Source organism: Mixophyes fleayi, chromosome 2, assembly GCF_038048845.1.
Source record: "Mixophyes fleayi isolate aMixFle1 chromosome 2, aMixFle1.hap1, whole genome shotgun sequence".
NCBI lineage: Eukaryota > Metazoa > Chordata > Amphibia > Anura > Limnodynastidae > Mixophyes > Mixophyes fleayi.
Window position 1 is genome coordinate 328,349,224 of NC_134403.1, and position 22,905 is coordinate 328,372,128.

Consider the following 22,905-nt stretch of genomic DNA (forward strand, 5'->3'; position numbering starts at 1 on the left):
GCATTTATTGAAGCCGACCAACACCTTAATACCACAATTCAGGCTCCTAGGCAATGAATGACCTAAGCATGGAACAATCAAGTTTGCAGGAATTGTTGTAAATAGAAAAAAATAACAGACTTTAGGTATTATCTATTTGTTGTTTTGTTTTTTTGTTTTTCTTCTTAGTATATACTTATACAAGTTCTAGACTAATCATTTCAGGAAATATGCAATAGTAATTGGAGGTCCCTTACAATCCATACATAGGGCAGCATGGTAGCTTAGTAGTTAGCACTTCAGCCTCACATCACTGGGGTCATGAGTTTGATTCCCAACCATGGCCTTATCTGTGTGGAGTTTGTATGTTCACCCTGTGTTTGCGTGGGTTTCCTCCAGATTCCTCCCACACTCCAATAACATACTACTAGGTAAATTGGCTTCTAATAAATTGACCTTAGTCTCTTTGTTTGTGTGTTTGTGTGTGTGTGTGTGTGTGTGTATGTGTATGTGTGTATGTGTGTGTATATGTTAGGGAATCTAGACTGGTGTGTGTGTAAGTTCTCTGTACAGCGCTGCGGAAGTAGTGAAGCTATATAAATAGCTGATGATGATACAATTCATAGCAAATCTAGACGACTAGTGGGGGTATACATGCTGTACTTACATGTTATATTTTGCTAGTCTGCTCCCCAGTCAGGCATCAGGCAGTTTGGTGGTGAGAGGGACAGATGCTGTTTAGTACTGGTAGTTCATGGACACATGCAAGGGATGATGGGAGTTGTACTACCACAATCATTGCCCAGTCTGCTGTGATATCAATGTTGGCTGCCCTTCCCCCAACAGGACTTTATGCAAAAGTCAGAAATCTCCTGTTTGGATTCACAGATGCTCCTGCAAAACAAACATGCAAATTTTAAGATGTAATTACCCTTTAAGCCCAGGACCAGACTGATATTCTTCCACTTGCAACACCCCAAAAATGTATTTTGATCCCACCCTTTTCCTGTAGGTCATACACTGGTAACTAGGCTAACACAGAACACATGTGACTCAAAGCTGAATAAATAAGGGTTGCAAAGGCAAGTAATGCACTAATATCACACTAACCTATATGACTCAACTAAGAGAGTAATAGGTCATCTTTATAAATTATCCATATGCAGAGGCTATTACTGCAGTATGAACGATGCACTCTTAATTATAGGGCAGACTAATTACACCAGACAGAAAACACATGGTGACCTAGGAAGGAATCCTGGGTGGGTCATGGAGCTTACAACGCACTCTAGATCAGAGATAAGCCAACTGTGGTGGAACCTGTTAGTTGTCAAGGCATGCTGGGTCCTGTAGGTTCACCACTGCTGTAGAGCCACAACTTAAGTCAATTGTGGATAACATAATATCTATATAGGAGAAGGAGGGCTGTGTGTGCAATATGGTTTTACGGCAAGACATAATAGCCACAGGTTAATTGCAGGAAAACAAACTCGCAAGGTATTGTAATGGCCTCCTGGATAGTCAGTTTTGCATAGGTTGCAGTTCCTCACCATGAGCACTCTCTGCCTAGCAACAGATGGTGTAGCTGTGCTGACATCTGTCTGCTTGTAGTAGGTGCGAGGAAGGAGACCTAGGCTTTGTTCTGGAAGGCTGTGCTCACACAAAGAGCTGGGGTTTTTTGTTTTGTTTCTTAAACAATTTTTTATTTTTTTACAAACAACTAGAAAACTATTACACCTCATAGTGATGTGCATGTTCTGAATGTTTTCCAACCTATTAAACATTGTATAGAAAAAATATTTTCCTGTATGTAAGAAGCTAGTACAGCGTCCTCAGAGTCAAGATACCAGGGGAAGATGCAGGAAGTGTAAAGTGATCCTCAGTATCATGTTAATTTCGGTGAGAGACCTTGTAGCTTCTTGCAATATGTCCTCTATTTCTGGGTCTGTGCCGAGGTCAAAGGTGCAGTATTGCTGAAACTAACACTGATGGCAGATATGGGCCATTTGGCTTCTTGCAAGAATAATTTTCTGTTTTTGTTTTCGTTTACATTATTTTTGTATTGAGTTAATATTATTTATTATTATTATTATTATTAGTGCAAATATTATTGTCTCTGTTCAAGAAGTTGGCCAAACTGTCACATTTGACATTGCCATCCTGTGACCAATCCCGATCTGGTGGCTCAGTGTTGGCATCATGTTGTGTTTTGAAGTTTAGATTTACATTTGAGCTGTGTTGTATGTCAGAAGGTTAACCATTAATGATACAGGATTAGCAGAAGATTGCTCATTTACATTCTTGCTGTATTTGTGCTCCTGTAGATGTTTGGGGAATTCGCTGTGAGGATAGATTAGCAACAGCATATTAAATAATCTATTTTTGGTTGAGATAATTTAACCATAAAGCTTGTGCTATGGATTCTGCCTGAACCCTGAGACTGAACATTTCTGTCACGTAATACAAAACATAGTTGATAAAGACTGTTTTTAGCCATTGTAATCTATAAAAGCCCAGTCTGGATTAAGTAGCATAGACCTGCAATTTGTGAGACCCACTCCCCACAGCTGCTATTCAAAATATAATCTGTTTTATCAGCTAAAGCTAATGGCTCTATTCAGTTCCCAGCAGAGGTATCTTGTGTGAACAATCGTTTTTTTTTTTAGACTTTTGGATAAAATGTCTTTTTATCCTAATGCACACTAACTCATTTTCAAAGCAAAGAGCTGCTGATTTCTCTAACCACAAACATCCTAGCCAAATCTTCCTGATAGTAGATGTCAATGTTGGCAGGTATTGCTAAGCTTGTATTCTCTTCAGCTGCAAGAGAACAGAATCCCCTTATTGTTCTATGCCCCTAAATAACCTCCGCCATAGGAAGGGCTGCTCGCTGGAAGCCGAGGTGAATGGGAAGGAAATGTGCACACACTACAATACAGCACTTTCTCCAGAGGGAGCCTGCAAAATCCCATCGCTTGTCTGAGGAAGTGGTGTGATGACTGAATTCTAGTTACTGATGGTGCGGTGTGCTGGTTATCCTGTGCACGGACCGGGGAATTCCACTACTCTTGTACAAGGTATAGCAATTACACATGGCCAGTGTTTATGAAGACGGTGGTAAAGGCTTAAAGACATAGCAATACCAGTAAAAAAAACAAACCTGTGTATCTGGGCAATAGGCGACCCAAGGCCTAGAACGAGCCTTCAGTCCCCAGCTCCTTAATGCTTTGTTTGTTATAGATTGTAACACTTGTTTAACGAGCCTGCTGATATGATATTACAGATAGGTGTCTCTTTGATTAAATGTATTGTTTTAACTTATTACTGAGATTAATGGTAATGGGTGGCCCATGTGAAGGTTAGAGGGCCCCCAAAGTGTTTCATGTTGCCCATAACTGACCTATATGGTTACCGCTGCCTGCAAAGTTTGCCTTTTAGGTTTATATTGTTAAACTTGCACATCTGTGGCATAGCAAGAACATAAAATGTACAAGTATGGACTACATATCTGCTAAGTGTTAAGGACACATGATAGTGGACATGTCACCTGTGCATTGTGTAGACCGCTATTTTTTGAGCGAGACAAAATTCAGCCAATCATCTCACTAGGTCAGTGATGGGCATCAGGTGGCCACCAAGGCATCACCTGCAGTCCCCAGCTCATTCCTGCTTTGTCAGATTTGATTGTTATCGCTAGTAACCCTATGTGCTGTGTACTATTCAATAATACAACACGACGAAACCTAAATTACACATGCTAGGTATATGCAAATATTCCAACCAGCCAGCGGTATCAATGCAAAAAGGTACTGCTGCCGGTATTATAACAATGGGCAGAGTAAATATGTTTTGAAAGTTGAGAAGACTTTTCGGTTAACCCTCTGAAGGACACTGAAAAAAAATAAATCATTATAATTATTGACAGTCAAGACACTGAGGTCAGACTTTTTAGCTGCTTTTTTTTAGAAAATTGCTGATAAAATTAAACAATAACTACACACGCCCACATCCTGGTACCTGCTCAAATAAGAATAGAAGTATCAGAGCTACTTTAAATAATCCTTAATAATAAATCAATATTGAGGGAAAATACAACATTTCTCTTCTATCCTGATATATATACATATACACACAGAGAGAGGGGTTATTTGGGGTTTTAGAGCAAACTTTCTGCATTTGAAATTAATTATACTACTTTATTTAAGTGTGTTTTTGCCAGTACATAATGGAATGAGGTAATCATTTGGAAGCCTTGGAGTTGAAGAGGTCAGTATTGTTCTGGGCTCATTACATGGATCCTCTGCTTGTCTTTGCACTCTGGAAGTCCTCTGCCTTTGACAGAAGTAATTGGCTGTCAGTAGTGGTGCTGCTTAGACTGTTTCTGGCTGTGCTGCTACTGCTTAAGCCGTCTCTGACACTAGTCTCTGGCTGCCCTGCTAGGCTGAGGCAGCTCTGACAAAATATAGTATCTGGCTGCCGAGTGCCAGGCTGTTTTGTATTGCTGTTCACCTGATGAAATGGTAAGCGTCTCGGTATGTTCCTCTATTAGTGGATGCACTTGTTGCCAGACACCCTTACCAGTAGTTTGATTGTTCGCCTCCTACAGACCCTACCATCTTTAAAGGATGTGCCTCATTGGACTAGCTGGAGACTGTTTCTTTCTTGTTTTTGGGGTTGGGGGTCTTGAATTTTGCAGACAGGGGTCCTAAGGCAGTGATTTTTCCTGAATTGTTAGTTTGAGAAATGAAAAGAATAATATACCTTGTTAAAAAGTAGACGACCCTTTAAGTTGAAAAATACACTTCTGTAGTCAAATAAGTACCAGTAGATTTATGTTGCACTCCATTAAGATTTTCTCATTGGTAAGAGTTGACTAACAGTGTGAAATCAATATAAACATGGTTACATCATCTTATCTTGCGACTGTATTCTACAGACAGATGTGCATTAACATTATTGCACGGTTATTCAGCTGTATTAGTGATAGGGCGGAAAACCGACAGTTAATTGAAATTTGTTTATTCTCTAGCCCTTAGCTAAACGGTTTAAACTGGATACTCTGGTATAATGATGGTTGGGCCTTTTTAAAGGGATATAGCAGAATTTCCAGAACAAAGGAAAGGGAGTTTCCCACAGTTAAGTACATTTTGCTAGAAGAAAACCCCAAAATAAACAGTATTTTTTGTTTAATATACATGTTCATTTTCACCAGCAGCTACAATAAAGATATCCATGCGAATGAGCCTTATTTAGGGGTCTATTAAAAGGTGTTTGATAGTGGACAGCAGTTAGTGTCATCATATACCGATGCAGAGATAGATAATATACCGCAGAGATATATAATATACTGCCGCTGGTATTTACCAAGCCAGGGCTTGGTAAATACTAAACTATCTAAAAACTCACCGGCAGCCTAGGTCTGCGTTGTCTACTATATCTGCTGCGATGCACTGGTAATACGTTTGCACGGTACTTAGATTTGCGCCTGTTCGGCAATTTTTGGGGAATTTACATGAAAAAAAGGATTAATAAATAGACCCCAAAACCCCGTAGTAAATTGAAAGAAGAGCTGCTCTGGTTTTTCCCGTATTTTTAGCTAATCTCCGTGTAATAAATAGACCTCTTAATATATATTCATTTTGGATATCTAAATTGTTCTTAGCTCTGTGTCTAGTAATACTCCATAAATACCAGTAGTTATAAATATAGAAATAGTTACTTTACTCTTATTATCCCTAATCTAGTAAATATCACAAGTGGAGCATCCTGTTCCCTTGTAGTTAAAATTGTTTGTATGGAAATGTGTTTTTTTTTGTTTTTTTTGACTGACAGCCCGATTCATTTACTGTTCCAAGAACAGTACGTTTATGTTGACTTGATGGGACAGGTGCTGGAATATTGCACACAGTTGATCATGTAATGTTCCACAGGGATTCCCCATGTCATGTTAAACAGCAGGTGATTGGCAGGAAAAAGCTTTGGCCCTACTCGCTGAGAGCGGGAATTCCATAGAAGAATTCCCAGAGCATTCTTGGGTGTGGAGACGAGCAGCTGCCTGGCACAACCGATGGAGATCTGTGTCTTCTAGGACACACAAGTCTGTATGACATCTGCTGTTTTCATCGCACAGCCTCCTGTTGTTTTACCACAGCAAAATATGTATAAAACAGACACAGATATGCATTGTGCGTGTATATAACTATAAACGGCATGATCAGACATGACGTGTAACCTGGCACATGTGCTTCTCTTACACACAATATATGTGAGTGGGCGGTGCCAATAAGCATGAGTCAGTGTTCTTTCTTCCTAGATTGCGACGTTGGCGTGATCATCATCATCATTTATTTATATAGCGCCAACATATTCCGTAGCGCTTTACAATTGGGGACAAACGTAATAAACTAATAAACAAACTGGGTAAAACAGACAAAGAGGTGAGAAGGCCCTGCTCGCAAGCTTACAATCTATGGGACAATGGGAGATTGACACACGAGGTTAAGTATACATTTTGCATCTTGGCCCAGCCAGACTGCAAAGGTAAGGTGACTCATAAGCTAAATGATCCTGTCACACAACAATGTTGGTCCGGGGGTAGTTGTCTTCTGTGAAATTGTGTAACAGGCTAAAGGTAGTGAGGTTAAGAGGGTGGTTGAGGAATATTATAAGCTAGTCTGAAGAGGTAGGTTTTCAGAGAACGCTTGAAAGTTTGTAGACCAGAGGAGAGTCTTATTGTGCGAGGGAGAGAGTTCCATAGAGTGGGTGCAGCCCGAAAAAAGTCCTGTAACCGGGAATGGGAGGATGTAATGAGGGTGGATGAGAGACGCAGATCTTGTGTAGAACGGAGTTGCCGAGTTGGGAGATATTTTGAGACAAGAGAGGAGATGTATGTTGGTGCAGCTTTGTTGATGGCCTTGTAGGTTAGTAAAAGTATTTTATATTGGATTCGGTAGAAGACAGGCAGCAATATATCAGGTGATCAATATATTAGATGCACAGTGAAGGTGCGCTAGTGTCACATGGTGTGGGAACATGGGCTGCGACATCTATACAACACCTCCAACTTATTTCTGTCATGTAGATTTATAACCAGGTTTCTACGTGGAATAACTATTGGCATTGCTGATTTAATTAGGCATTTATACAAAAGGGAAAATAAACCTTTTTATAAAGCGAATTGTATTTAGAAATACTCTTGGTTCAGGCAACTGTTCTCCTGACCTCATTTAGGGGCACATTTATCAATGTTTGCATGAAGTGAAAATTAGTTTTCAATCCTTATTGCATTGGTAAGGATTGAACTATTTCTCAAATTTTTGAAGAACCCAACACAGAAACAGCAGTTACGATAAACTACTGTTTCTGTGATTAAAAAAACATACATACCCCGCCTCTTCGGACCGTGCTGTCTCCGGATCTCCTCGTTGTCTTCTTCGTTTCTCTTCTTACTGCAACTGCGCATGTGCAGTTCGAAGACCTAGGCATGCGCACAAACATCTCCGCTCTGTCTCTGCAACTATATTTGCCGAGAGCGAGCGGTGAGTGACAGGGAGGGATCATGTGATCCCTCCACACATGCGCTGTCCAGCTCTTCGGAACAGAGCTGATAGCACTGAAATTTTTCAATTATGATAATGTACGCCAGCTATTTTTCGGAACTTGTTAGATTGCGAGAGGGAGCAGTCACCATACTATTGAATGCAAAGCAGCAGAAATCCACGATATCTGCTGCGATGCACCTTTTTATAAATATGCGGGGGACACTATGAGTGCCGTGGATTTTACGGTAAGTGGCCGAAATGGTAACATGAATAGTTGTTAAATATGCCCCTTAGTTCTTCATTGCTGTGGCCTTTTGCACGTGGTATAATATATATCATTCATTTATATTTCCTGTCTGGAAAGTGGCGAGCTCAGGGACAGCCCTATTCCCCAGATAATAGAGCAGAAGAACTTTGCTCTCTCCAGATAGGTGTGTACAGTATTCGGCTTCATAGCCGCTGTTTCTGGTTTTGCTGTCACCGCTGTGGTTTTCTGGTCCTGGCTTCTGATCTGAGGTGGGTGAAAGACTGATCAGTGAGAACTGAACTTTGTTACCGTTCAGGAGAGAAGTATGTCAATGTTTGCGTTAAAGTTACAGTAACCTATACGCCCTTGTATTTGGCAATTCATATGGCTGTGGCTTGTTTGTTTCCACTGCAAGGGATAAAGTTAAATATTAGCCTGGTGGGGGTCTGGTAGCCAGCAGGACAGAGACACTGAGACTGACCTCAAGTTCTCAGTGCAGACTCCTGTCTGCTTCTCAGACCTGTTTTTTTTTATATTGCTGATCGTGAAGTGCAGCAACAAATTCAAGGGGTCTTGTGTTTGTAGTTGTGTTATTGGGGAGACATGGGGGGTAGAGTTGATGGCTCACATACTGTAATTGAGCATTGTGAGTAATAGTAATGACCATTGAAGTATCCTGTGTGCAGTACAGGAATGTACTTAAAATTGTTGTAATGGAGTTTTCTTCAAGCCTGAAATTGACTTGGGGCTTGTGAAATGCACTATACAGTCCGTGTGAGAAGCACACACGTAACCGTTTGTACAGTGCAGAGCTGAGGTTATATGAAGGGTGGAAGTTAAGAGTGGGGAGAGAGTTCAGAGTCAAAGTTTCGGCTGCCAGCTGGCTGGATAGATTGTAGCAGCAACATCTGCAAGTCAGCCCAGATGTGCTCTGTAATTGTGCTCACATTGAGTCACGGGAGACCACTGGTAAGACAAACCCTGCAACTGTATAAGTCCCATTGTTCGGATCTCTGCTGGGTCATGTATAATGTATGTGTGTTATTATATAACATCCAACATTCATTCTCGTGCATGGTCATATCTTCTATCCAAGGGTCACGTGTTTTAAACTCAAATACACATTACATCTGAAGTGCATTCCCGTTCCCATCCAGTGTTACGCCATGCTAAATTGCTTTTCATGCCCTATTTGTTTTACATAACTTGCAATAATATAATTTCCCTATAATTACCCTCACGTAGTCTCCTCTTAATGCTGTTGTGTTTGATATACATAATTCTATTTTTATTACGTTATAGAAAATGGCCTAAGGCCCAGACATCTTCTGTTCTGTTTAGTTACTGCTGTATGTTAACCTCATTAAATATAGAAAACACTAGAATTAGCTACAAGTAAAATCTTTGATCTAAGAGATGAAAAATAAGCTAGCTTGCTGTACTGATGTATAACTAACACTTCTGTCATATTATTAAGGTTAGGACTGTGGGCTGTTTCAAAGTACATTTTTTGGCAACTCAATATTATCTGCTCTATAAATGTATTTTATCCCCTTTTTTTTTTTCTTTTTTTTTTTTTTTGCACATTTTTGGAGCGAGATCAAAGCTTGGTAGTGACCCTAGATTTGGATCAGTAAATAGAATAGGAACATTAACCACATGATGGCCAGTATTAGATGTGTAGTTCTGTTTTTAGTTAATTTATTTTTAAACATATGGAGGACTGATTCATTTTCTCTTTCGCATTTAAGTATATTTGTTTTTACTTTATAAAAAGTTTAGATTGTGACAGGGTTTTTCTGTTCCTTTCTGTTGCCCAGTAGCAGAGGTGTGCAAGACCTTCGCAAAATATACATTTCGTTCCACATCTGGCTGCAAAATATCATATATTTCGGTGGAATTTGTCATTGAATGTTCCCATTGCTGCCCCCAACCACACCAAACAGAGCTGGGATAATGACAATCAATTATATCCTCTATTACATAGCATAACTGTAGCAAAATGTGGATTTACAAATACATACAGTGTGATCTGGCAGTACACAGAATCACTACGCAAAAGCAGAACTCCAAAATTGCATCACCTGAACTTAGCATCTGTTCAGTGCAGAATACAACTCTGTAGTCTGCAATGCCACGTGGTCAGTGTCCGACGTGGAGTATGAAGGTTCCACCTGGAAATGGAAATGGAAGGTCCGTTAGCCAGGTCACAAATTAATTATTATGTAGAAAAAACGCTTTAGATAAACAAGCAAGTTTTGGGTGCCCTGGGATAATTATCATTTTTACCATTCCTCACTAGTGTCAAGCATGCAATAAGGTCTCATGGATAGGGGCCACCAGTAGCCTTCTCGATGAAGTAAGGTCTACTGCGTTAAACTAAAATGAAAAAAAAAACGTTAACCGCGAGAACAAATTTATAATCTTTATCCTAACTGTTATATATCCATAACATTAGGACAAATACTAAGTGTGAAAGTATCCCATTTTGACCTTAAACATAACATTAGCCCAAGCCCTACAATTGGCAAATACCTGTTGTTGGCTTGTGTGTGCGCTGACCTGCCACTAAACGGGTGATCCAGCCACTTTGCTTAAGGGCCAAATGATAAAGTCCGGCTGTTGAAGACAGCCAGCTAAGGCTCATACATTGTGTCTATGGCACCATTCCTCTATGGGGTACCTAGGTAACTGCCTACTTCATATTGTGTACATTTCTGTAATGTTCTTTGGTAAATCAGCCATAGATTGATAGGGTAGATTATGTAATGGTTGCTCCAAGATTTGCATTCACCCATTTAACCTTTCTGTCTTTTCATTTGCAGTGAAGGGGTGTTTAAATGTCCAGAAGACCAACTTCCACTTGACTACGCAAAGGTAATAGGACTATTAATTATTTATAAGCCTCTTAACAGACATTTGTGTTGATAAACTGAAGTGTTCTGTGTTTTAAAGGGTAATTGCACGCTCTCTTCTAAACGCTTCCTACTACAATAATCTAGTTGCCAATTGTCGGTTACTTTCCAGCTTTCATGTTCAAAATTCAAATTCAAGCAGATATTAAAGCTACTGCCAACCAATCTACTTGTGAGCTTAAAGCGGATCTTTCCCAAGTCCTTCCACAATATTTTTAACTCTACTGTATAGTGCCTTGTGCTCTATATAGTAATGAAAGAAAAATGATTTTACCCAGCGTACCATGCTCTCTGCCGTGTAAGCTTCCTCCGATCGGCACAACGGTAGAGTTGTGATGTGTAGAGTAAGTCGCCCTTGCAGTGAGTACAGTGATAGGATCTCTCAAATATGTGAAGTTTAAAGAGAGCTTCGACTCTGTACATAACACTGTTTGTAACCTCAGGTTACTTTACTTATGAAAATCAATTTATGCATGTCAGTTGAAAATTTAAAGTGCATCTGTCTTCTAATGATATATATATTTTTTGGCTTTACCGGATAGTGCCTTAAGCATTAGATAGTAAGCAAAAAAACAAAACAGAATTTTCAGCAGTAGTTTGCTCTCTCCTAGACTGGCTTCTTTCTACACAGAAGCAGTGATGGCACATGTAGAACAAGCGAGCATGGAAGCGAGCACTGTAGTATGACAGCCCAAGTTAGCTTCCATGCCAATTCGGCCCAATATATTAAAGGGAATGTCTTCGTTGAACAACAGGACCGATTCTCTTTTAAAGGGAGATTTTTTTTCCTGCCGCTGGAAGGTTAGATTGTTAGTATTCTAAAGATATGTTTGTTCCTCTTCAGAGACAGATACTTGTGTTGTACTTGAGGATCTGTCTTCTAAAATAGCCACTAGCAGTGCTAGCCAATAGAGCTCCTGCCAAAGAAAACTTCTACAGAACCACTACGTGCTGAGCCCAGGAGACGCTGCGTCCCACAACAATGACCGTCTGTTCCAGGCGCCTTTTTAAATGCAGCTCCAACAGGAGCATAAACCATGCTTTTGTATCTTGTGTCCGAGCCAAACCCAGCACAGACTGGAGATAAAGCGACATCCGTACAGTTTTGAGATGCACTAGAAAAAAAGGGGCATTGTGGTAACTGCATTAAGGGAGAGGCTGTGCTGGTGTCTACCGGGCCTCACTGTGAATGGGGAATCTGAATATGTCCTGTCAGTCCAGCCTACTATTGTACATGGAGAGGCTGAGAACAATGTTGCCTCCTTTTCTTTTGCGAAATCTGTAATCTTTCCTGTCGCATGTGTTAAGTAAGAAGGATTGGATTTTTGGTATGACCTATAACTGAGGCAGAGTTTGTTTGATTCGCCCCCCCCACCCCTTTTTTGTGGCAATCTAAAGCAAATGTATTCTTGAGTGAGGCACAGCTGAGCTGGCAGCTGTCATGTGTGGTTTATTACACATTTCTAAGGACAATTGGCATTGGCTTTGCTCAAGACATGGAAGCACTTGGAAAATGGCAGGTGGCATCCTGATCAAAATGTGCCCATTGTGTTTTTTGTTTTTAGAATCTACTTTCTTTCTTTGTAAAAACCCCACACACATTCCTGTCCTTTTTTTTAATCCTGTGTGTTTTTTAAATGTCTTTGGCGCAGATTTACCCGGACCGAGAGCTGGAAACTCAAGTGCTCGGTTTGACGATTCGATGTATACACAGTGAGGAGGGCTGCCGGTGGAGTGGGCAGCTAAAGCAGCTCCAGGTGAGGAGATGGGTGACCACAACTAGGGGAAGGTCAGCAATGACTTTGTTGTGTATTTTATATATATGACCGCTGGCTGTCACAATTATTTATATTGATGTATACTTGTGTCTTTTACAGCCCTATAGTTTCCTCCAGTAAAAGCTTTCATTAGGCTTCCAGATCCTATAATTTGAAGACTATAAATATAAAAGCTGTGGTATGATGATAGGGGGTGCCCGGGCTATGTCTAAGTCTATCTGAGTCCCTTTTCGCTTTAGTTCAGTTTATCCATAGTCTGTGCCTCGCATAGGTTTCATATGTGTGCAGACGGAATGGGTGTATAGGGTGGCAATTTTTTATGTTCCCCTCTACGCTTTTGACAGGACAGTGGGACTAACGCACAAAATCCACCAAGGGGTTAAACGCATCTTTGCCAGCATGCCCATAGCCCCACTAATTTATCCTGCCCTTTATCCCTGCATTAGCTGTCTCATTGTCCCTAAGTCCCCATCCCAGCCACATCAGAGATACTGGTGGGTCTATGGAAGGATCCCTTTACCATATCTATGCCTGGTCCAGCACATCGTCAAACGCCTTAGCCAATGGCAGACCAACACTATAGCCCCCAACTGGAGTTTCTAAGGGGATAAAAGACTACATCCGGTGAGGTCTCAGGACTTTTGGCTAAGCCAAGGCTGGGGGCTGAGGTTCCTGTTTTGCTGGTTTGTGTGAAGAATTGTGGGTAGCAAGTAATAGCTGGTTGCAGCCGCACGGTGTCGATCTGATCCGGACATCTGGATTGGGCCCGCCAAAAGCAGGGAGACTCTGGGGGTGGTGCTGCCTGCTATTGTCTACAGAGCAGGGGATACAAACCCTTGGATGTGTGCAACACTGCAAGAGCATTAGACTGCTGGAGAGCCATTATATGTCCTTTTGTGAGTTTGATTCCAGCAGGGGTTAAGAGATGGAAATATTACTTTATGTTGTTGGTTTTTTTTCCCTTTTATATTTTATTCTGCATTTTTACTATTTATTGGGATTGTTGTGTTCATTGCCGTGAACCTCCTGGAGGCTAAAATCACCTGCTTTTATATTGTATTGCTATCAGTGTGAGCTTGTGTTCTTACCACATGTTGGCTCCCAGTTCCTCTGCCTAGTCCCTAGTAATCATTTTACTTAGGCCAGGTTACATATTGGACAACTAAGGGGCTACCATCTGAAGTTGGGTTCCCTTTTCCTGGGTATAATCACAAGTGTAGTGACATAGAAAGCAGCTACATAATAAGGCAAAGCTTTGCTAACATGTAGGTAGGGATTATCCTGCCTGCAACATAAACACCAACGAAGGTCAAGGCACTTGGCCTACACCGGGTCAGTTGAGACATTTGCTTTCATTAGTCTTGTACAAGACTGATTAAAATTGACCGTTGACTCATTGCTATGGGTCACTGCACATCTGGACTTTTCACCACGTAAAACACATTTTCGGTGTTAAATTCCTTAAGTCTTATCAGTGTGTTGAAACATCTTGTATGTTTCAGGATGGTCTTTGCATTAGGTTCTTAAATGAGTAGTTAGTACAGTTCAGGATAACACATTGTAGGAGCCTGAAATTATCTTTAGCACCTGTGTGAGCTCAATGTTATAATGACTAAACACCAAGGGGTTGCAATTGTCAAGTTATTAAATATTGCAATGATGTAAAAAGACCAGTTCTTTGTGGTCGTTCACCAGCTGGAAGATTTTGACTAGTATTGTGTGTTTTAAACGACCATCTTTGTAACCACCAAGTCCATTTGCAATGTCAAAAGTAGACTAAATGAATAAACATTTTGTCCCCCGCAGACTCATCTCAACATTTGTGCCTTCAATGTGATCCCCTGCCCTAACCGATGTAGCACCAAACTTATCCGCAGAGATTTGCCAGAGCACATGCAGCATGACTGCCCCAAGCGCAAAGTTCGCTGCGAATTCTGTGGCAACGACTTCACAGGAGAAGCCTACGAGGTGAGAGTCCCTGGATCCACACTGGGCACTAGAGACTGACTACATGTGACTGCTCTAGGGCAGGCCTGTCCAATCTGCGGCCCTCCAGGTGTTGTGAAACTACAAGCCCCAGCATGCTTTGCTGGTAGACAACCAGTTGATAGCTGGAAGGGCATGCTGGGACTTGTAGTTTCACAACATCTGGAGGGCCGCAGGTTGGACAGGCCTGCTGTAGGCTTTATACCGGCTAAATGATGCAATTGATCTTGATCTATAAATATGTGATAGAGGAACTATTTGCTTAAATGTATTCTTATGAGTATTTTAAATATAGGTTTATACCCTCATGCAGCAATGTTCTGTTCATTGCTGAATTTGAATATTATTTCAAACCCGTCCACTCTTAACAGTTAACACATTATGCACATGTTCTCTTCTAATGTTATTTTGACTACTGCTATATTTAGGACCGTTTAATTCCATTTAGTTTTAAGGGAGTTTTCAAAAACCTCAGAAAATCCCTGCTATGCCAGCTGCGGTGCTTACACTTTATATTCGGCCTAATATTTCACATTTTCAGCTAACGACTTGCACATTTACAAGTTGGAGTGATAATCTTTGATGTATTAGCTCTGTCAAACGTTTAAATGCCTCTCTTCTTTCTCACGCACTTGTCTCAGCAGAGAATACTGAGAAGCTCTTCTTTGCATTAACCCATTTTCCCCTGCTCCCCCCTAGGATCACCAAGGCTGCTGTCCCCAGGAGAGCGTGTATTGTGAGAACAAGTGTGGTGCGCGCATGATGAGACGCGTTCTGTCTCAGCATTCGCTGTCGGAGTGCCCCAAGCGCACTCAGCCGTGCCCTTACTGCAACAAGGAGTTTGTGTTTGATACCATCCAGGTAATGATCTGGAGCTTATAACGTAGGGTATAAGGGGGCTGGTGGCATAGAACATGGGTGGATGCATTAGCTTGGTATTGGTGTTTAACAGGAGAATGATGGCAGTAGACGTATGATCAGAATTATTGATACAACCTAGCTATTGAGGACAGTGGCAAGTGGGGAGTGTGACTGGGGCGGTACACCTGTCAAACCGTAACGCAGGTGTCCTAAGGCGAGCTCAGGGAAGACAGAAACCTCCCGCTAAGTATTGCTAATGGGCAATACATAGTGAAATAACTATACCTACCCACTCCTGCCCCGTAGGACCCTGTTTGTGACTTTTTTTGGTTTGTGACTTTTTTTGGTTTGTGACTTTTTTTGGTTTGTGTCTTTTTTTGGTTTGTGTCTTTTTTTGGGTTGTCTTTTTTTGGTTTGTGTCTTTTTGTGGTTTGTGTTTCTTTTTTTTTTCTTTTTTTTAATTTATTTTTTAGTTTTTTTTTTAGTTAGAGAACCGATTTTAATACAGATGACTTGCCACTATAGTCGTCTTATATCCCCATTAGTAGTGACTATATTTCATCTCCCTTTAAGTGTTTTTGAGCAGAGCTCTGACATGTTTGTGTTATTAGTCGCAATGTCTGTTATTAGATTACAAACCTGTATTGCCCAATCTATATATTTAAAAGCCATCTGTAAACCTATTAATCCCTACTTTATCTTAATCGTCTGATTTCTGGTAATCGGTAGCTTCATAACTCTCAGAGGTGAATCCTATCATTTCCAGTAAAGCGTTGGGTAAATGAATGGATATACGACACCTTTTATCAGATAAGTAATGGTAATTACAACAGGAAGATGGAGAAAGGTGAGAGGTCTGCTCTCTAATGTAACACTGTAGCCTTTTAGTCTGTGAGGGTTTCTTCACATATAGTAATGCAGTAAAGATGTTTAACCTTTTACATGTCTCCTCCGTGGCCGCAGTACAGCAGGGGAGTACAGTAATTCCTTATGTGTTTTTAAGATTGGTTTCACCCCAACACTAGTGTGAAAACGTTAATGTGGTCAGAAGAGCGTAACATAGGATATAAACTTTGCTGGTTATCCTGTGGTGTCTAATAAAAGAAAGAAATATATAAAAATAAATAAAAAAAATGTTTTTTAAATTTATTTATTTTTTCTCTCTATCCCTTTATCTTGGTGATGAGTACAAGACAGAAGTAGCTACATATGTGCCCATGGTTAGGCTGCCGCATATATTGACTACATTGCTGCAATCCCCGTTCATACCCAGTCCGGTATAGCAGATAATCCAGTCATCTGTTGGCTGCTATCTGTGCAGTCATCATGTAACCGCACCCTTGTAAACCTGTTGTTTAGCCTAACCATCGGATCCGTCCAGTGTGGCTACGCACCCGGCCAGGCAGTCTACCTGGATCGGTATATGTTATAACGAGAGATTATTAGACTTTCTCTGGAATGTGATAACTGCACCACAAAAGGATAATCACAGCTACTCGTATATAAAATGTTGTTGTTAACTGGGACATTGGGGACTGTTGGCTCAAAATAACCTGAGTTTACTAAAGTAAAGTTTACTTAATTCTGGACTTGCAGGGACTGTATTGAGGATCATTTTATGTGGCTTTCTTTTTTTGCAGAGTCATCAGTACCAATGTCCTCGGTACCCAGTCTCCTGTCCCAACCAGTGTGGCATTGCCAGCATTGCCAGGGAAGACTTGAGTGGACATTTAAAAGAGAGCTGCAGTTCTGCATTAGTACTTTGTCCGTTCAAGGATTCCGGCTGTAAACACCGGGTAAGACTTCCGTGGATTATCCACATTTGATTCTGTACATAAACATAATTGGTTGTAGAATAGTGTGTGGCCGTGAGGACCAATGAGAATCCACAAAGTCAGTGATTGCTGCTTCTCATTCACATTCTCTCCGATACTTTAACCCCTTCCTTGTTTTCTGTGAATCTGGGGACAAATGGCTGCTCTAACTGCCCTATGCGATTGCACAGCTTTAACGCTTGTTCGAAGTAAATATAGTTTAAAAAGTGTGTTCATTGTTTTGTATGTAATGTAATATATGGGTTAAGTTTAATGGGATGGTAGTTATATGAAGAATCCCACAAATAGTGCTACTTTAGAAAAAATTGCCCTTTTTGTTGTAAAAAAAAAAATCTGTCCTGGACAAAAACCCAATCTACAAATCACTCAAGAGTCAAACAATTGGGATAAAGTTATTCCCGGTGATGTAATGCATGCCGAAAATAGTGAATAATGGTGTGGCCTCATGGGGTTTTTTTTACTCTCATTATATCATGGAGAGTTATCCTCCTAAGTACAATACATGTATAAATGCTCGTAGTAAAGGACAATGAGGAACATGACAGCCTCACTGCTAGCGTAGGTGACTTATGGTTCATAGAATTAAGAGTCTAAGTACATTTTTATTTTTCCATATGAGAACAGAATAGAATTGAACTCTGTGTTTTATTCCTCATCTGCTGCTTTCCCAGAGTGCAGTCATTTCTTTTTCACTTGCTGAATACTTTAATATCCCCTTGATAGATCTATAACAATATATTTTGCAGAGCATCATCTCATCTCATCCCATACTGTATTACTTCTGAGCCTTTAGTTTCTGAAAATCTCTTAAAAAAAATATTTGTAGGAGTTCTCTTAAGGAACTTCATTAGCACTTGAACCTTATAAATAGACATGTTCCTTATCTGTCCTAGGTTAAAGACATAAGTGTCTCTATGTATTAAGGAGAGATATTGTATTCCAAGGCTAAGAAGATGCTAATTGTGTTGTATTTTTTCCCCACTTCCTTACTAGTGCCCTAAGATTGGTATGAGCAGGCATCTAGAAGAGAATATGAGGGCCCACCTCAGCATGATGTCCTCATTGGTCAGCCGACAGAGACAAGAGATCATAGAACTGAGGAAGCAGGTGGAGGAGCTGTCTGTGAGCAGTGAAGGGGTACTTATCTGGAAGATCAGCGACTACGCTCGAAAAGTACAGGAAGCAAAGGTCCGGGGCAACTATGAGTCATTTAGCCCACCATTTTACACACACAGATATGGTTACAAACTCCAGGTCTCTGTTTTCTTAAATGGTAACGGCAGCGGTGAAGGCAACTATCTTTCCGTCTACATAAGGGTTCTCCCTGGGGAGTATGACAACCTACTAGAATGGCCTTTCTCCTATCGCGTCACCTTTTCCTTGCTTGACCAAAGTGATCCATCTTTGTCCAAACCCCAACATATCACTGAGACTTTCAACCCTGACCCCAACTGGAAGAACTTCCAGAAGCCAAGTGGCTCTCGAAATTCCCTGGATGAAAGCACCCTTGGTTTTGGATATCCCAAGTTTATCTCTCATGAGGACATCCGAAAACGCAACTATGTACGTGATGCTGCTATATTCCTTAAAGCATCCGTGGATATCCCTCAGAAAATCATTGCGTAATCGAGAGTTTTGGACACATAAGAGAGGAAATATGGCTAAAAGCAGTAGTGGTTTGTTTTTCAGCTCTTGCCCTGCATCACTACCTAAGACACTGTAGCTCTGGGAAGGAGGATAGTTACAATAAAGGTACAAAGTCTTGTCATCCAACCGGTGTACATTTTATTTTCTGTTAATATGACCAAGTCAACTGTGAAGCCTTGTGAAAAAGAAAATGGTTTTCTGCACCATTCTTTTTTTTTTTTTTTGGGTGGGTGGTTTTTTGAGATGATCCCAAAATAAACAGCAAAGGTGTAATGAACCTAAAGTTCATCTTTATTATTCTCTTCCTGCAACAATATTACAACTGCTGCAAAAGTAAGACTATAAAATTGTCACCTGGCATTTAACTAGAACACATGGTGTGCCTATTTCTAGGAATCGAACATCCAACAGTGGGTTTGCCTGTTTCTTTGGTGCAGAAGACATATATACAGTGCATTACGTTGTTGGACATCCTTGCATCAAAGGAGAATTGGATTAATTTCGCCCTGCCAGGCGCTTGAGGTGTTTTTGAGGTCAACACTCTCTCACCTGAGAGCTTGTCACTCAGAGAGCAAAACTTAAAGACCAGGTGTTAACATGAAGCCAAAGTGTCCGATCGGAGTGAGGACTTAGAGGTGTGCCCCAAGCAATAGGACACAAGCGGGTCTACCTCAGGGGTGTTTGTGGTGCATGTGCAAAGAAGTACGTACAGCCAACAAGTACTGTATAAAATGCACATGTCTTATGGAAAAATAGCACCATTTGTCTTGAGGTCCTTTTTCAGACAATATGGCCGCCAGGTCAATTTGTATTCTGCGCAGCAGCATTTTCTACTCTAAATTTTATAATCTTTTTTTTTTTTGTAATTGACAGTTTGATAATTAAATGTACTGGACAGCTTTGGGACTTGATTCTGGTAATTACTTAGCTGGGGTATTCGATTACTGATAAATTTTCTGACAAAAATGTTTTGTTTGATGTGATGTCTCTAATGTGTACATTTCAATGAAAGATCCCATAGTAACCGCATGAAACCAGCGCACAGCGCTGAGCTGTCATAAAGGAGCAATGTTGTACACGGCTTTAAAGCACAACCTTAACTGATCTCCCAGCAGTGACTGGGATGATGATTTCAATTTATCTCTTGAAAGCAGAATTCTCTGTGTAATCCATGTTTTGTAAAGGGAATTGTAAGCAATCCTACATTCAGTGGGACATTGGTGACCCTAAAGTGGAACTATTACCTCCACACCGTGGCCAAACTAGTTTCTAGTGATTTGATTGGCTGCACCTCCATGAATATAGGTCAGCCCATAAAATGTCCACCTACCCTGTGAATAGGTGTCTATCCAGAAACATCACTTTCTGGCTTTGAAAAAAATGACATATTTCATCTCAGTGTTTTCTTTTTGTGCTTATATGTTTAAAACGATCTATATGATGTAGCACTATAGTCTGACTGCACATGACTGCAAAAGATCTAGTTACACATGTAAACTTCTCAAAAGTAAGCTAACCTTGCATCATGTTGTTGCAGTATTGTTATTACAAGTCACCTGTCTGAACAAGCTCTTAAACAACTTGGCTTCGTTTCAGAAAATAAGCATAAGTGCTAAGCCTGAAATTGTTTTACTACTAGAACAGTGACATATTTAAAGATCTGATAGCACATTTGGAGACTATGGTATGGGAAACAGTGAATTGCATTTTGTGGGTCTTTTATGTTGAGTGTGTCTACACATTTATGACTTGGGTAATGTATAACCTGTTTAGTTACTGGGAACATTGAGTCACAAAGTAATGCAATTTCTGTCAAACCTTTTCAATAAGTAGAATGCTTTTAATGGTAATGCTAATAATTATAACAATAAATGATGTGACCAATGAACGGGATGCAGGAAGGAACGTTCATCAAGGTGCCTAGTGCTGTGTTCAGCCTAATACGTTTAGAATGTCCCGCAGTTTAGGTTAACATGACACCTGTCTCCTCCTGTACACAGAGGAGTCGGCCATTTTGTCTGCTGAACTAGTATGACAACACAGCCTATCAATTCACACATAACCAGTGGTGTCATATGTATACTAGCCACGAAGCTCCAGTGATATCATTAGATTCCTAGGGGGGGATTCAATTGACCGCATTACTCGTGAGAATAATACGGGACGTGCACTATTACCATTAGTACGGTAATTTTAACACTGATTTCGGCTTGTGTCTTTTAGAATTGCGAGCATAAATCAGTGTTGAAATTACCATGCGAACGGTAATAATTAGCACTATTACCATAGTAACGGTAATTATTCTTAAGCATAACACTGTCAATTAAATCTCCCGCCCTCCCCTCCCGCTCTGGTCAGGGGAGGGATGGCAAACTTTAGCCCGGGGAGCAAGACTCAACTCGACAGCCCCCTGCCCCACAGCCCAGTCTGACCCTGCCCCTAGTGATAAGCTGCATTCTCAAACATATTGGTTCAAACCACAAAATGTCTCCGCTGTCCGTATACAACAATGGCTGTTTAAGTGGCATCTGTTGACGCAGAAGATGAATTACGATGGTGCATTCTCTGTCATTTCAGTACTTTTAGGCAGAATCAAAATTACTTGAAACTCCTGAAAAGTTTGGCTGTTCTCATGTGCAGGGATTCATTTTAGATGATCTAGAAATAATAGATTAAGATCTGTTTAAAAATAAACGATAAAAAAAAAATCTTCCAATGTAAATAAATAGACTGCTGAAGTGCCAATTGGCAGTAAGGTCTGCTGTGTAAATGCGGCAGGTTTAGGACATGCTGACTCATGAGCCATATCCAGAGCTATACATTGCAGTGATGGTGCTACAAGGAAATGATCTGCTTGTTTATCTGAAAAACAAAACCATCTGGAACCTGTTGTCAACTGTAGATCTCCGAACACAGCGTGATGGATCTGGCAACAGTTACAATGGTGTTACGTAGTATGTCTGAATTATTTTGTTGTTCTTATTTATTGTATAAAAATGTTGAATGAAGAATTAATGTATTGGATGGGAGGGGTGGCTGATTGCCTTTATACTTTTGTATAATAAAATCCTCTCCGTATTGAAAATTCAAATCTTTGTGTTTTTTGATGGTTTTCTGGTAGTTCAACTCCTCACTCACTCACAACCTGTCAAATGTTCAAAGAGGGTCCTTAGCAGACACTCTTACTCACACTTCAGCTGTAGTACACCTTTGACTATTTAAGCATAATAAAACACTAGCAATTAAAACCGCACACAGATAGGTCTCCAAAAATTTGTAATTAAAAGAAACTTGGGCGGACTTGTGACCAGAAATTTGCTCAGGCCATAACATAATTGCCTAAAAGCCAACTTTGTTTTTTTATTTTTTTTTGGGGGATTTTTTATTTTTTTAAATTATCTGAAAGCCGCTGGGAGACTTAATTGTTTGAGAAGTGGTCTTGTCAAATGAAGGTCTTGACACACTGGGGCGTGAAATGGGCATTTCTGACACCGATTTTTTTCTTGTAATATTGGAAAATCTGTTAGTAATCCAGAATTTAAGGTCTATTAACAGGTATTTTATTATGAACAATGCATTTAGGTACAAATTACCACTAACCTATAGCAACCAATCAGCAATTTGGTTTCTCCTGTCTAGACCAAGTTAGACACTGGAAATCCGTTATGAAGTTACCTCAATGGGCATCGCAAAATGCCTTGGTTTTGTCTTTATACTTTGTCAAGTACATTTCACAGTGCAAACTAACTCTCCACTCTCGGGGAAACGCTGAGGCAATCTCAAAAGTGTAAAGGTCACATGAAAGTCCACCTTTTTGTCACTACAAGAACACCCCATTCAATAAAAAAAAATGACCTTTTCTGGTTTGTTCCTAAAACACTGCTTGGTTTTGTCTCATTTATGGCCTAAATTAAGGTATGGAATGAGGGTCTTGTTTTGTTTTTTTTTGTTTATAAGGGCACAGTAAATTCAAAAGCACCAGACAATCATTGTATAGATATAATCTAAATTAATACAATAAACATAATAACCGATACGTAAGTACAATTAAGCATAATAACACAAACATGAATAGTCATAGGCTAGCAATTACAGCTAGCATGGACAGAGGTATGA

The 22,905-nt window shown here is 40.3% G+C and overlaps 1 protein-coding gene across 1 annotated transcript in view; it reads left to right on the forward strand.

Moving 5' to 3' along the window:
- TRAF4 (TNF receptor associated factor 4) overlaps nucleotides 1–21,828 on the forward strand; it is a 29,614-nt gene extending 7,786 nt beyond the window's left edge. The window contains exons 2-8 of the mRNA XM_075196827.1: nucleotides 10,593–10,644; nucleotides 12,335–12,439; nucleotides 14,267–14,428; nucleotides 15,146–15,307; nucleotides 16,948–17,103; nucleotides 18,136–20,971; nucleotides 21,079–21,828. Of these exons, the coding sequence (XP_075052928.1) occupies nucleotides 10,593–10,644; nucleotides 12,335–12,439; nucleotides 14,267–14,428; nucleotides 15,146–15,307; nucleotides 16,948–17,103; nucleotides 18,136–18,768 (1,270 nt within the window). The 3' untranslated portion in view covers nucleotides 18,769–20,971; nucleotides 21,079–21,828. The remainder of the gene's footprint in view (nucleotides 1–10,592; nucleotides 10,645–12,334; nucleotides 12,440–14,266; nucleotides 14,429–15,145; nucleotides 15,308–16,947; nucleotides 17,104–18,135; nucleotides 20,972–21,078) is intronic.
- The last annotated feature ends 1,077 nt before the right edge of the window (nucleotides 21,829–22,905 follow it).